Source organism: Clarias gariepinus, chromosome 11, assembly GCF_024256425.1.
Source record: "Clarias gariepinus isolate MV-2021 ecotype Netherlands chromosome 11, CGAR_prim_01v2, whole genome shotgun sequence".
NCBI classification, from domain to species: Eukaryota; Metazoa; Chordata; class Actinopteri; order Siluriformes; family Clariidae; genus Clarias; species Clarias gariepinus.
In genome coordinates this window covers 10,397,540-10,411,243 of record NC_071110.1, presented here as the reverse complement: position 1 = coordinate 10,411,243, position 13,704 = coordinate 10,397,540, and the positions used below count along the sequence as shown (strand labels likewise).

Genomic DNA, 13,704 nt, shown 5'->3' with positions numbered 1-13,704 from the left:
GCATTATCTGGTTTAGTGAACAATTCATAGCAGTGTGATGAAGTTGAAAAAAATGCTAAATGTCAAAATCTAAATGCACAAAAAGTGTGTTAATTAAATAATCAGATATAATATTTTGACTTATGTGCTGACTACCAATGACCAGTGAGAATATCGTCTAATGTTACCTGAAACTTGTTCAGAATGGGATATTTTGGAAAAGTTTGATAGCAGTTTGCCAAAAAGATTCATTACAAGCATACCACTGTAAATAGAAAAAAAGACCTGCTCAGCTGGTTGTTCGAGAACCTTAACACATTTAATTGCAGATATATTATAACGGTTTTGTAGTGGGTGGGAATTTGCTGAAAGGTTGGGCAAAATTAATAATAATGCATTCCGCTTCTAGGCTGACTCATAGACATAATCATGTTTGGGAATTGTGTTTAAAAAAATATCATGCCCTAGAAAAGTTTTAATGAAGTGATAATAAATCTAGTCTTGATGTTACTCAGAAAGATAGAGAAGCGACGTTGCTGTGGCCAAGAGGGCGACTGCAGCTGCCATCGCCATGCCTGCTGGGAAGAGAAACAAAGAGACAAATAAGATTAACAAATAAAAGATCAAGGGATTTTTTTCAAACGCATTCTTTCTTGCCAGTGAAAAAAAAACTGGTATTAACAAGGCCCATTGTGAGTCAGTTATGATTGGGACCAGTCACATACAATTAAAGGAACTTACGAGTAAAAAGTAATATTTACAGTGTTCTCTTTTAATCCAAACATAACCAGTCATCTGAAAGGTAATTGTTGGCCTATTTTCTATCCAGTTTTGCATTGGGTTCTAAGTCTTATGTAACCATGACATGGTAGTAAGTGCCAGATCAGCTGCTTTATGTATTTCAAAAAACGGTTGATCTCCTGGGAGTTTCACACACACAACATCTATATAGTTAAAACATAATGGTATAACAAAAAAGAAGAAGAAGAAGAAAAAAACACATATAGTGAAATGTAGCTCTGCCACCTAACATGCCTTGCTCCTTACCAACACACAATTTCCAACAGTCAACAAAATTTTTTTTTGGTGCAATTCTGTGTAACCTCTATATCTCGTCATCAGTGAAAAGAAGGCAGCAGTGTCGAAAATACTAAAATCAGCCCAGCTGATACCATGCTCAAAGTCACTTAGATCACATTTTCCCCATTCGATCATTAATATGAACATGAAGCTATTGTAGCTATTGAATATTGTGCCACACAACTGGCTGATTAATAACTGCATCAGTGTACAGGTTTTCCTAATAAAGCGATTGGTGAGTCTATAGGGTCAGACTTTTTTGACTGTGTAATGATTTTGCACTACTACAAACACAAATACAACCTCACACAGAATTTACACAGGATGTTTTTATGGAGTTAATTATGTGCCAAAATTTAACAAACAAACACAATCTGCTTTGCAAAGAAAAAAAATAGACTTTCTCACAAGTGCGCCGAACGTATTTTCTCACAAATGCACCCACCCTATTTTCTCACAAATGCAATGGAGCAACTTCCTTTTCCAAAACAGCAGATGGCGCTATCGGTCAATTTACTCTATTCTCCCGAGACCTCAAACAACGTGTTTATATGGTTTACCCTTATGTCCCAGAGGAATATGAGTGGGGAACAGTTTTGAGGTGTCCATTATATATCCAGACAGCCAGACATATTAACAATCCACTATCTTTAGGATAGAGCCCTGTAGGGGAATACAGTTATATCAAACCACAGTTGCATTTTAATTAACTATTGAAGGCTGAAAGAACTGCCATTGGCTTTTTATATCCATACCGGACGTATGCATTGGTATGGTGGATGCATTTGTGAAAAAATACGGTAGGTGCATTTGTGAGAAAATACGTTAGGCGCATTTGTGCGAAAGTCGTTTTTTTTTCTTTGCAAAGCAGATTGTGTTTGTTTGTTAAATTTTGGCACATAATTAACTCCATACGCTTTGTCTGTAACACACCTGCATATTGTATTGCTGCTTTCTTTTTTGGCACTGTTTCAGTACTGGATTGGACGGGCAAGCTGCGAGAGGCTTCATCATCACATCCATCTTTCGCTTCCAAAATAGAGCAACATGCTGAAACACACCCACATGCCCATATTAACACAGAAATCTTCTTGCACTCAGTGTCTTCATATTATATAGTGCCTTGTTTGCTCATAGCCTGGGGACTTGGAATCGGTGTTATTGTATGCACTGGAATTTCATTTCAGAGAAATGAGAAATCAATAGTTTGTTCAAACTGGTCTTTACAAGAAGAGGCAATGTTCACTTTTAGAAAGCTTTTAGAAAGTCTTCACTGGGTGTGTTCCAGGTTTCCTTGAACACACCCTTCATACAACATTTTTTACAATTCATTTTAACATTGTAACTGCAAAATTAAACATAATAAATGCAACATTAAAACTCAAAATGTTAAACATTTATCTGTTTTAAACAGTACCACAAAATTGCCAAATTTTATAATAATAATAAAATTTATAATAATGATAATAATAAAGAAAGACCTATGGGACCTTGGCCCCTAATAAGCTAACGATTTCATGCATCATGATGAAATACGTGACATTACTCTGAGCCTCCATGTTGGTGTCCACGTCCCCCTCCGATAAGTCACAACCGAGCATTTCTTTAAACCGCTCAGCCACATCCGCTGGGCTCTCATCTGGGAAAATGTAGTCACACACACTCAGGCCAGAGCCAGATAGCGGTGCAAACACACGCCGTGGAAGATCCTGCTGCCCAGACGCCAGATCTGCTGGGACAGACCCATAATTATATATTTTATTCTTGAATGCGCTTAACTTTTTAAACTTAGCACAATATTCATTTACATACATGTGCTATGTAAAGAACTGTATTTCCGCCTTTAACCATTACTGAAACCACTCTCGTTTTTAAGCTTACCCCCTGAATGACCACAATGTGGCTTTCGATTGCAAAAGTCAGTACTTTTCTGCTTTATCCTTTAACACACAACATGCAACACAATTTACAACAACCTCAAATATCTACTTTTTTAGGGTAACGTTCAATCAGCTTTTATAGAGTGAAAGTAAAATACATTCCATAATTTTAAAAATAGATAATAAGAACTAATAAGAACCCAGTATTATTGGGATTAAAGCTGTACACTTTCTTGTAAATCCTTGCTTTCTATCCTCGTTTCTAAAAATGATTTACAACTTCCACTATACGTATTTTCTACAAAGTTCAGATGGAACGCTGCAAAGTAACCAGGCAGAAAAGGGATCTGATACTCAGAGACACTTAGATTTAGTTACTCCACTGAGAAAGCTTCTTCGCATGCCATCACTCAAGACGCACAAGACCAGACACGTGAGAACGAGGAAGTCTTACAAATTTCATAAATTCTTACATAGCACCATCTAGTGTCCACTATCTTATGCTTCTATATTATTACCTAGAACGAGTATTAAGATTAATGTACGCACAATTATCCCAGAGTTTTTAATGACCATCACATTTTGGCACCAAGATTAACAGGTGCATTATTTTTACCTCTTTCATTCATATGCAGATCCTCCAGGAGCATCTCCACACGGTTGAAAACTGTATTCACTACATCCCTCTTGAGTGCCTGTGAAAGTTGCAGCAAAAACACAGAAACCATAATAATTAAGATTTTAGGAGATGCTAACTTTAAAAATATTCAAAATAAAAAAAAGAAACAAAAATGATAACGTACACAGTACCAGTCAAAATGTTTTTGGATTTATTTTGTGCATTTCATACCAATACTGGATTTTTTTAATAACTATGATATAACATATTGTATTATGTAAATAAGTAACAGCTGACAGGTGTTATTTTAAGATACCTGTTTCAGTTGTTCTGGAATAGTTCTTGCAAGAACATTATTGTTATGTGTATTTAAAAATACCATCAAGCACCACGATGAAACTCAGGACCATCCCAGGAAAGCAAGACCAAAACCTTACCTCTGCTGCAGAGGAGAAGTTCATTTAGAGTTACCAGCATTAAAAATCACAAATTAACAGCACTTTGGATTAGAGGCTTTATGAAGGCTTTACAGTGCATAAGTACCAAACACACCTCTACATCAACTGGTCAAATTAGATTATTGCATATTTTGGATGAATTCAGCTTTGTTTTACAATTTATAAATGAATACAAATCAGGAACAAGTAAACAGTAACTGTAAATGTATAACTGCATTTAAGATTCAACTAAAGATATACAGTTTATAATTAAAAATAATAAACAAAAACTAGAATTTATTATACCAGGAAATTGAATTTGTGGGTACAGTATATTATGATATAAAATTATATGGTTAGAGACTGCACAATAGTGTTTTATATTTTATATAGAGTTTTGCAGTATGTACAGCGGCAGGGTCCCTGGTACAATCTGAAAAAACATGAACTTTTATTAGAAGGACTAGTGTATTGTAAGAAATTAAATTGTGGAAAAATTTAACCTACACACTTAACGTGAGTTAAAACAACTCATTCTGTTTAAACACCTGTTTAAACTCACAAGCTGCAGATGATAGAGGGCCAGATAACAGACGTCTGACAAACTCTGTTGGCTTAAAAAACCTAAGATAATATTTAACAAGTTTTTCTTCAATTTTTTTTTTTTTTTTTTGCTGTTTTGGGAAAAAAAAAATCAGTGGAGTTGTGTTTAACACATTAAGTGTGTCTCGTGGTATGTTTATTTCTCCTATATACTGTATATTGACATTATAAGGTAAATCAAACACTGCATGTTAAGTTTTTCTTAATTAAATAAACCATTAAATATTGTAATAGTTGTCATCATTGTCTTGTGCAATTAGTGCCCTGTGTATATATCCTATTTTGGGGAATTTATCGTGCTGTGCATTAACTGATTATCCCTTTTAAACAATATTGTCCCTAATTTATAGTTTTTTAAATATTTTTTATGAATGCCTAAGATATAAAGCACCTCTAGATCCCCAGAGTATTGTCGCAAATTGATGTAAACCTCTGCGACTATTTGTTGTTCTCAATCTTTATTAAATCTATGTACAGTCGCGGCCAAAGGTTTTGAGAATGACACAAATATTAGTTTTCACAAAGTTTGTTGCTAAACCGCTTTTAGATCTTTGTTTCAGTTGTTTCTGTGTTGTACTGAAATATAATTACAAGCACTTCATACGTTTCAAAGGCTTTTATCCACAATTACATGACATTTATGCAAAGAGTCAGTATTTGCAGTGTTGGCGCTTCTTTTTCAGGACCTCTGCAATTCAACTGGGCATGCTCTCAATCAACTTCCGGGCCAAATCCTGACTGATAGCAACCCATTCTTTCATAATCACTTCTTGAAGTTTGTCAGAATTAGTGGGTTTTTGTTTTTCCACCCGCTTCTTGAGGATTGACCACAATTCTGAATGGGATTAAGATCTGGGGAGTTTCCAGGCCATGGACCCAAAATTTTAACGTTTTGGTCCCTGAGCCACTTAGTTATCACTTTTGCCTTATGGCACTGTGCTCCATCGTGCTGGTAAATGCATTGTTCTTCACCAAACTGTTGTTGGATTGTTGGAAGAAGTTGCTGTTGAGTGAGCCCACTCCCTTGGATGAGAAGCAACCCCACACATGAATGGTCTCAGGATGCTTTACTGTTGGCACGACACAGGACTGATGGTAGCGCTCATCTTTTCTTCTCCGGACAAGCCTTTTTCCAGATGCCCCAAACAATCGGAAAGAGGCTTCATCGGAGAATATGACTTTGCCCCAGTCCTCAGCAGTCCATTCACCATACTTTCTGCAGAAGATTAATCTGTCCCTGATGTTTTTTTTGGAGAGAAGTGGCTTCTTTGCTGCCCTTCTTGACACCAGACCATCTTCCAAAAGTCTTCGCCTCACTGTGCATGCAGATGCGCTCACACCTGCCTGCTGCCATTCCTGAGCAAGCTCTGCACTGGTGGCACTCCGATCCTGCTGCTGAATCCTCTTTAGCAGACGATCCTGGCGCTTGCTGGACTTTCTTGGACGCCCTGAAGCTTTCTTAACAAGAATTGAACCTCTTTCCTTGAAGTTGTTGATGATCCTATAAATTGCATATACAGTAGGTGCAATCTTAGTAGCCACACTATCCTTGCTTGTGAAGCCATTTTTATGCAAGGCAATGATGGCTGCTATGCAAGTAATGGCCGCGTTTCTTTGCAGGTCACCATGGTTAACAATGAAAGAACAATGATTTCAAGCATCACCCAATTGTCAAGTCTGCCATGCTAACCGAATCAGCCTGACATAATGATATCCAGCCTTGTGCTCGTCAAAATTCTCACCTGAGTTAACAAGATGATTACTGAAATGATCTCAGAAGGTCCTTTAATGACAGCAATGAAATGCAGTGAAAAGGTTTTTTATTTCAATTTAATTTTCATAGCCTCCGAGTGGCGCAGTGGTAAAGTGCTCGCCCTATCATCCGGAGAACGCTGGTTCGAACCCGGGTGATGCTGTTTTCCTCTAACAGCCGGAGGCACAAAGAGAGCTGATTGGCCAAGCTCTCTCATGGGTGGAGGGATGAGAGGTACTGGCGCTCCCACATTAATCAAGGCTCTACAGCCAATCAGGGGCGTCTGTGAGCTCGCGCACGCGGAAGGAGTGGCTAGCGCTTTTCTCCGAGTGTGTTACTCCGCTCCTAACGGTGAGTGAGCAAGCAGTTTGAAAAGATGCGGTCGGCTGACGTCACGCGGTTCGGAGGAAACACGTGATAGTCTTCGCCCTCCCGGCTGAATGGTAGTAGTAGCCTGAATGTGGGAGCCCCCTAGTGACGGGGAGGAATTGGCTACGACTAAATTAGGGGAGAAAATTGGAAAAAAATAAATAAATAAATAAATAAATTAAAAAAATTAATTTTCATGGCACAGAAGGACTATGCAATTCATCTGATCACTCTTCATAACATTCTGGAGTATATGCAAATTGCTATTATAAAAACTTAAGCAGCAACTTTTCCAATTTCCAATATTTATGTAATTCTCAAAACTTTTGGCCACAACTGTACGTATATTTACTTATATACATGGGTTGGACAATGAAACTAAAACTCTGGCTAATTTAGTGTTGGATGTTTCATGGCTAAATTTGACCAGCCTGGTGGCCAATCTTCATTGATTGCACATTCCACCAGTAAGAGCAAACTGTAAAGGTTTAATTCACAGAGTAATAGCATAGTTTTGCTTAAAATATTGCAATGCAAACAACTTTATGGGTGACATGTCAAATTTCAAAAGAGGACAACCTGTTGGTGCACGTCTCGCTGGTGCATCTGTGACCAAGACAGCAAGTCGTTATGATGTATCAAGTGCCATGGTATCCAGGGTAATGTCAGCATACCACCAAGAAGGACGAACCACATCCAACAAAAGTAACTGGTCGCAAGAGGAAGCTGTCTGAAAGGGATGTCCAGGTGCTAACCCAGATTGTATCCAAAAAACATAAAACAACAGCTGCCCAACTCACTGATGAATTAAATGTGCACCTCAACTCTCCTGTTTCCACCAGAACTGTTCGTCGGGAGCTCCACAGGGTGAATATACATGGCTGGGCTGCTAACGCGCAAACTTTTGGGCTGTGGACAATGTGAAACGTATTGTTCTCTGATGAGTCCACCTTTACTGTCTTTCCCACATCCAGGAGAGTTACGGTGTGGAGAAGCCCCAAAGAAGCGTACCACTCAGACTGTTGCATGCCCAGAGTGAAGCATGGGGGTGGATCAGTGATGGTTTAGGCTGCAATATCATGGCATGTCACTGCCAAGGACTACCGAACCATTCTGGAGGATCACGTGCACCCAATGGTACAAGCATTGTATCCTGAAGCCGGTGCTATATCAGGATGACTGCACTGACTTGTATTGGTTATTCCCAAGACCAATTGATGCTGTATTGGCCGCAAAAGGAGGCTCTACACCATACTAATGAATTATTTTGGTCTAAAACCATGCGTTTCAGTTTCATTGTCCAACCCCAGTATTTTTATCAGGCATTCAGTTTGGCTGGTGTTTGACAAGTAGTTCTGTCACAAGCGTGTCCTTTACATCATTATCAAGTTTTGTCATGCTGAACGTGTCACAGGCGTTCTTCACTGACTATAAGAGTAGGCGCCATTGTCTGCAGTGAAAATGGGTACGTCAGGCCAAGCTCATAGCTACTGAAACCATGGATCAGATCGCAGAGCGTCTACAGCGACGACGCAAACAAAAAGCGAACGAAACCTTGAATCAGACTGCAACGCGTCTACTGCGACAGCGCGTACGACAGACAAAAGTAAGGCCTGCCAAAACATTGGAGCAGCGTGAGTTGCGGCAGCGAGTTGACCGCACGCTCCATTCGCAAGTAATGGTAACACGCAGGCGTCAGGATCTGCATGCAGGCAGAGCCGAAGGTAAGCTTTAGTTTCTATATAAAATTTAAAAAAGTAAAAAAATCAATAAAAATAAAGGTAAAAATTCATATTTTGGTGCCAGACTAAACTGATCACCTTAGATTAAAAAAATACATTATTTTTGGCTATGTATTGTTTTTTTGTTCAATTTTTTAAAACAAAAGATTTTTCTAATAATTTAAGAATTATTTTAGTCAAAATGTTTTAGGTTTTTAATTTTCAATCCATATACAATCTTTTGATATAAGTAATATTTTGACAAGTAGAATTCACATATCATGCAATCTTAAGAAAAACATGGTTAAAAGTTAATTTTATCTCAGATTGTTATGTTTAACACTTGATGAACACTTTTTTTATCTCACTACTTTCCTTTACTGTATGTCACACAAGGGTCCTGAAAATACTGTATAGTATATGGAAAACTGGCACTTAGACCCATGTGACCTTTTGGTCAGATTCCAAGCCAAACATGGCTGAATAAAAAATAAATGTAAAAAAAAAAAATCACTGATGTGCTCACCAGTGCGGCATGTCGGGTTTTGGGTTTGTTGGGGTGAACGTAAGCTCTGCAGTGAACGGCTCCTCTCACACACACTGAGCCGCTGCTGTCCTGCACCACAGCGGTGGACATCTGCCCTGCATCTGCATCCTGCATCATTTTCATACACTAAATTAAAGAAAATATTACCACACACAACAAGGAACTTAAATTATCCATGTCTACTCACAGATGAGATGAGGATCTGCGCTCGAACCGTCTGCTGCTGGCTCGCCTTTGTGCCCTTTTTCTGCACCAGGAAACAAACACTGATGTTATTTAAAGAACTTAAAGAAAAACTCAAAATGGCAGATTTCTATCAACTAGAACCCATTTCGAAGTCTGCACTACAGATTAGTATCTTAACAAATAGGAGTTTTTTCACAACCACCATTTTTACTGTTTAGGTCCTGCTGCTCAAATGACTAACGTTTCTGTGAGCACTGCAAGAGGATTAAGTTAACATGATAAATGAGAGGTGGTTCAAGAGGTGTTTTTTGTGTAAAACGCCTTGACCGACTTTGGACCAAGCTGTCACTGTGATGGGTAAAAACAGTCGACTATTATCCAAAATAGCCTTAAGTTAAAAAAAATAAAAAAAAAGGAAAAACAACTCACCTGCCCTGACAGAAGCTCCGAGTCATCTGTTACAGGTTTGCCATTTATGAGACAGAGAGCAGCCACGATCTGTTTAGCCCATGTCCTCAGTCCGTCCTTTAAAACATACAGCACACAGCAATCAATCTCATTTAGCAATTTAACTGTCAAGCAGCTGCATATAACAAAAGGCAAAATATTACCCAAACAATCCATTGTATCTTAAAGTCTCTGAGAACCTGAATCTGTAATTACTTTAATCTTGGGGCTGTAAAATACAGTACAGTGGCTGTGTGCTACAGAAAAGAGTGTCTCAAGTCTTTTTTACTTATAACACATCAATTTTTGGGTGATAAAAATATTTATGAACTGCTTGCACGAATATCCAATATACTTGGCTAAAAAAAGTTGTAGGTGGTTGTCGTTATTCTTTTGACTGCTTCCATCGAGGTGTCACCACAGCGAACCATCTAATCCACATGCAACTTGTTTGACCCAAGATGTCCTTCCTGACGCAACCCTTCCTAATAAGTCTGGGCTTGGGAAGGGCGCTGCACCCAGTGGCTGGGGATGGAGATTGGGTGAGAACTGAACCCGGGCCTTTTGCATGGTCGGTAAGAAACCTACCAGTAAGCCACCAGTGCCCTTAAAAAAGTAGTTGACATGGAACTCTGTGCACCAGTGTGAATTTAGAAGGAGCAGCAAGCACTATAGATGCAGCATTGAGTTGCACTGAACTGTAATTAAGTATCGACCATTCAAACCAAATGAACTTTTTACTTTTCTACCACAAGCATCATTGCCCTGGCTGACCAAGCTTCTGATTTTGTCCACTTCTGAGAATCTTTCCATTTCTATTTGCGTCACTTCCATACGTGGTACCGAAACTGTATATATCTTCACCTGAATATTGGAATTCATGCAACTTTTAAAGCTCAAACTCTATAATTGCACTATAATTGCAATATATAAAGTGCTCAACTTCTGCTCAAGATCATTTTATTAGAGATGACTGAAGTCACCCTTTGTAGACACCGCAGAACACTTCACCTTTATGGACATGTCGACCTTTTCAGAGGTCACAGGGATCTGCACATCGAGCTGCACATTGCAGGTAATCACATGCCATGAGGAGGAGATGCCACTCTGGTACCTCCAATCTGCAGGCTTCGCTGAACACTGAAGGAAGATTTAGATGAACATGAATGAGGATGGAATAAAAGAAAATCGGGGGGATATGGCTGTATGAGCAGTCTAGATTGGCATACCTTTGGATCTTTAACATCAAAAGTTTTGCAGATGGCTCTGTTGGCAGGAAATTAAGGAGGATTTACAACATTTCATTGCAACAAGTAAAAAAAAATCCCAGATGCTGTTGATGTCTGCGACATTAACTTCATCTTCATCAAACATTTGTTTGTTCTCACACGTGTAAGGATACTTCCTTGTTTTCGAACAGATATGCAGGGTGATGCGCTCAGTCACATCATCCTCGGATGGATCCCATAGTTTGCTTTTGGATAAGGATTTATCCATAGCAAAGACAAGCTAAAGAAACACACATAATATTAGAAGACAGAAAGAGAGAGAGAGAGAGAGAGAGAGAGAGAGAGAGAGAAAGAAAGCTATAGTAGTAATGTAGTACTTTTAGAAACTTTGCACTACGATATCTGCAATTTTGATGACTTTTGGTGTTGACATCTTTTCAGTAAACGGTCACCTTTTTCAACGTGTTCTGGGCTTCTTTTGACGCCTCAGGTGGTGCGATAAGAAACAAACCCAGAACGCTCACACCTCCAGGTAGCATCCGAGAAACCTAAAACAGAATAAACAGCTAGGAATACATATTGAATTCTTGGGCTATTTGCTGAGGAAGACTTTCAGATTAATAGCAAAATAATAGCAAACCCACAGCTGTCTGACTTATTGTTACTAGGCGCACACATACACATAAGATCAGTAACTGTGGCTTGCATATGGTCCCCACCTGTCTGGCATGCTCAGCTACCCACTCCACATCAATGCTGTCCAGGGAGCTTGGGGTGCTCCGGCTCTCTGTGGGTGCCTCTGTGTCTCTGTGAGGCGTCCGCACAGCCAGAACCACAAAGTCCCTCTGTGCTGAACACTAAGTGAAAACAGAAAGAATTGGAAAGGGTGACAGATATATGTATATTGGATACTATAAACTGCATTAATTACTGCAAACTTAAAGATCATAACTTTGGGAAATCTGGGATAAGTGCACTAGTGTACCAGGAGATTATATCGACTAATAAAGAGAGTTTGTTTGTTATTCTGCACAGTCAAAAGTCCCAGTTTGACTTTCCCCTAGTATTTATTTAAGTATCGTAATGCTGCTACACAGACTTAGTGGTGCATCATTCTTAATATACACTTACATCAGGTCTGTTACTGGTTAAAAATGCTGGCTCGATTTCGTATAGGGTCTGACGTTGTTTATAATACAATGCATCAGTGACATTGACTGACACAAGCTTGATCCTGACATAAAGTGTGACAAATGTGATAAATATTATCAAAAGATCCTGTTTTGACTGGTACTGTGTGTTTAACGTTCTCACCTGGCCGATAAACAGTCCAGTCTCACATGACCCAGCAGCTGCTGACAGGTTAGTTAGGTATTTCTCCACACACTCCTCAACAATGTAGCCTCTACCCATCCTGCGCATTCAACAGACCATCAGAACAAACCAGTATAAGTATGGACTTTATCCACTATATGGACAAAATTATTTGGCCAAACTTGCAATGAAATTGTATCCAAGTGCAATACTTCAATATGGAGTTGGTCACGCTTTTGCAGCCATAACAGCTTCCATCCTACTTAAAAGATTTTGGAATGTTATTGTGAATTCGTGCCCATTTATTCTGTAGAGAACGAGTGCCTGATGTTGCCAGGCACTGATGATGAGAAGGCCTGGCTCGCAATCTCCATTCCAGTTCATCCCAAAGGTGCTCGATTGGGTTGAGGTCAGGACTCTGTGCAGGCTAGTCCACACCAAACTCATCAAAAAGGGTCTTTATGGGGCAGGAGTGGCTCAGTATGTTAAGATTGGCATCACTAGGTTGACACTGTTGGGCCCTTGATCAAGGTGCTTAACCCGGTTGGCTCCACGGGCACTGTAAAATAGCTGACCCTGCGCTCTAATTCCAGAATAATAAAAAAGATAAAGAATTTCACTGCGTAAAAATGTATATGTGACGAATAAAAGCTGAACTTAACTTTACAGTCACTGCTTTCTGCACTGTGGCACAGTCATGTTGGAATAGAACAGGGACTTCCCCAAACTGTTGGCACAAATTCAGAAGCGTAGCATTGTCCAAGATGCTTTGGTATGCTGAAGCATTAAGATTGAGCTTCACTGGGGGAAAGACACCTGACTGAATCACCTCAATAATTAATTGGCCAAATACCTTTGTTGGTATAGTGTAGCTCCTAATGCATAATGTGAGACAAAATCTGACCAGTGTGCTTGTGTTTTAAGTGGACAGCTATTAAAAACAACTTATTCAATGTTAACAAATAATTGTCAGTGTGTACGTAAGCAACAAACAAAATGACAGAAAAAGCATCATGTTGCTTAAACAAAATCATTTATACTCAAACTTAGACCTCTTTCACACGATTATGTAGCAGCTACAAGACAGGCGTTGAAACCTTTCACAAGACAGTGCATGCTTCTAATTTATTATTCTATTTAAAAAAAAAAACTTTACTAACATTATAATATTTTTTACATTTTGACTGACCTGATTATATTTCATACGCTTCTTGTCTTTCTTGGCAACATGAATGTACAATGTTAGCTTAATACTTGTAGCTACGTGGCTTAAATACAAATGCAGTTAAATAAAATAATGAGTGCACTACCTTCGGTGTAGATAGCCGTTATTTTACACTGTATGATAGTAGGGAGTAAAGAGGCATTTGGGATACGGCTAAAAAAAAAACACGCGCGTCATAGCGTAGAATACACGTCATCCAAAAGAAAATGCCTGGATTGGACAGGTAAAAAAAATTATAGACAGTAGAGGGCCGCACGCTGCTCGTGCAACGTTTTCGATTGGTCCGAACTGGCCAATCAGAAACGCCGAATGACG

At 39.0% G+C, this 13,704-nt stretch overlaps 1 protein-coding gene across 5 annotated transcripts; it reads right to left on the bottom strand.

The window, feature by feature from the left end:
- Positions 1-273: 273 nt before the first annotated feature.
- Positions 274-13,492, bottom strand: odr4 (odr-4 GPCR localization factor homolog). 5 transcript variants are annotated; one of them, XM_053507077.1, is made up of 14 exons: positions 13,354-13,492; positions 12,165-12,264; positions 11,570-11,707; positions 11,303-11,398; positions 11,024-11,130; positions 10,851-10,887; positions 10,633-10,761; positions 9,604-9,699; positions 9,176-9,235; positions 8,968-9,096; positions 3,556-3,634; positions 2,606-2,791; positions 1,993-2,109; positions 274-557 (listed from the first exon to the last, which is right to left on the bottom strand). In XM_053507077.1, the coding sequence occupies exons 2-14, from the start codon at positions 12,261-12,263 to the stop codon at positions 487-489; spliced, it is 1,344 nt and encodes a 447-aa protein (XP_053363052.1). In that variant the 5' UTR covers position 12,264; positions 13,354-13,492; the 3' UTR covers positions 274-486. The 5 variants fall into 5 exon arrangements, with proteins under 5 accessions (XP_053363052.1, XP_053363054.1, XP_053363053.1 ...); XM_053507079.1 differs by having other exon boundaries at positions 274-554; XM_053507078.1 differs by having other exon boundaries at positions 2,606-2,788.
- Positions 13,493-13,704: the final 212 nt, after the last annotated feature.

Bases quoted from the DNA above. Each gene is read 5' to 3' on its own strand.
- odr4 (XM_053507076.1), bottom strand. From the start codon at position 12,272: ATGCGCAGGATGGGTAGAGGCTACATTGTTGAGGAGTGTGTGGAGAAA. The intron at 11,399-11,569 runs GTGGGGACCATA...ATTCTGTTTTAG, and splicing joins TAGCTGAGCATGCCAGACAG to GTTTCTCGGATGCTACCTGG. The intron at 3,635-8,967 runs GTGAGCACATCA...CAACTTTCACAG, and splicing joins AAACCCGACATGCCGCACTG to GCACTCAAGAGGGATGTAGT.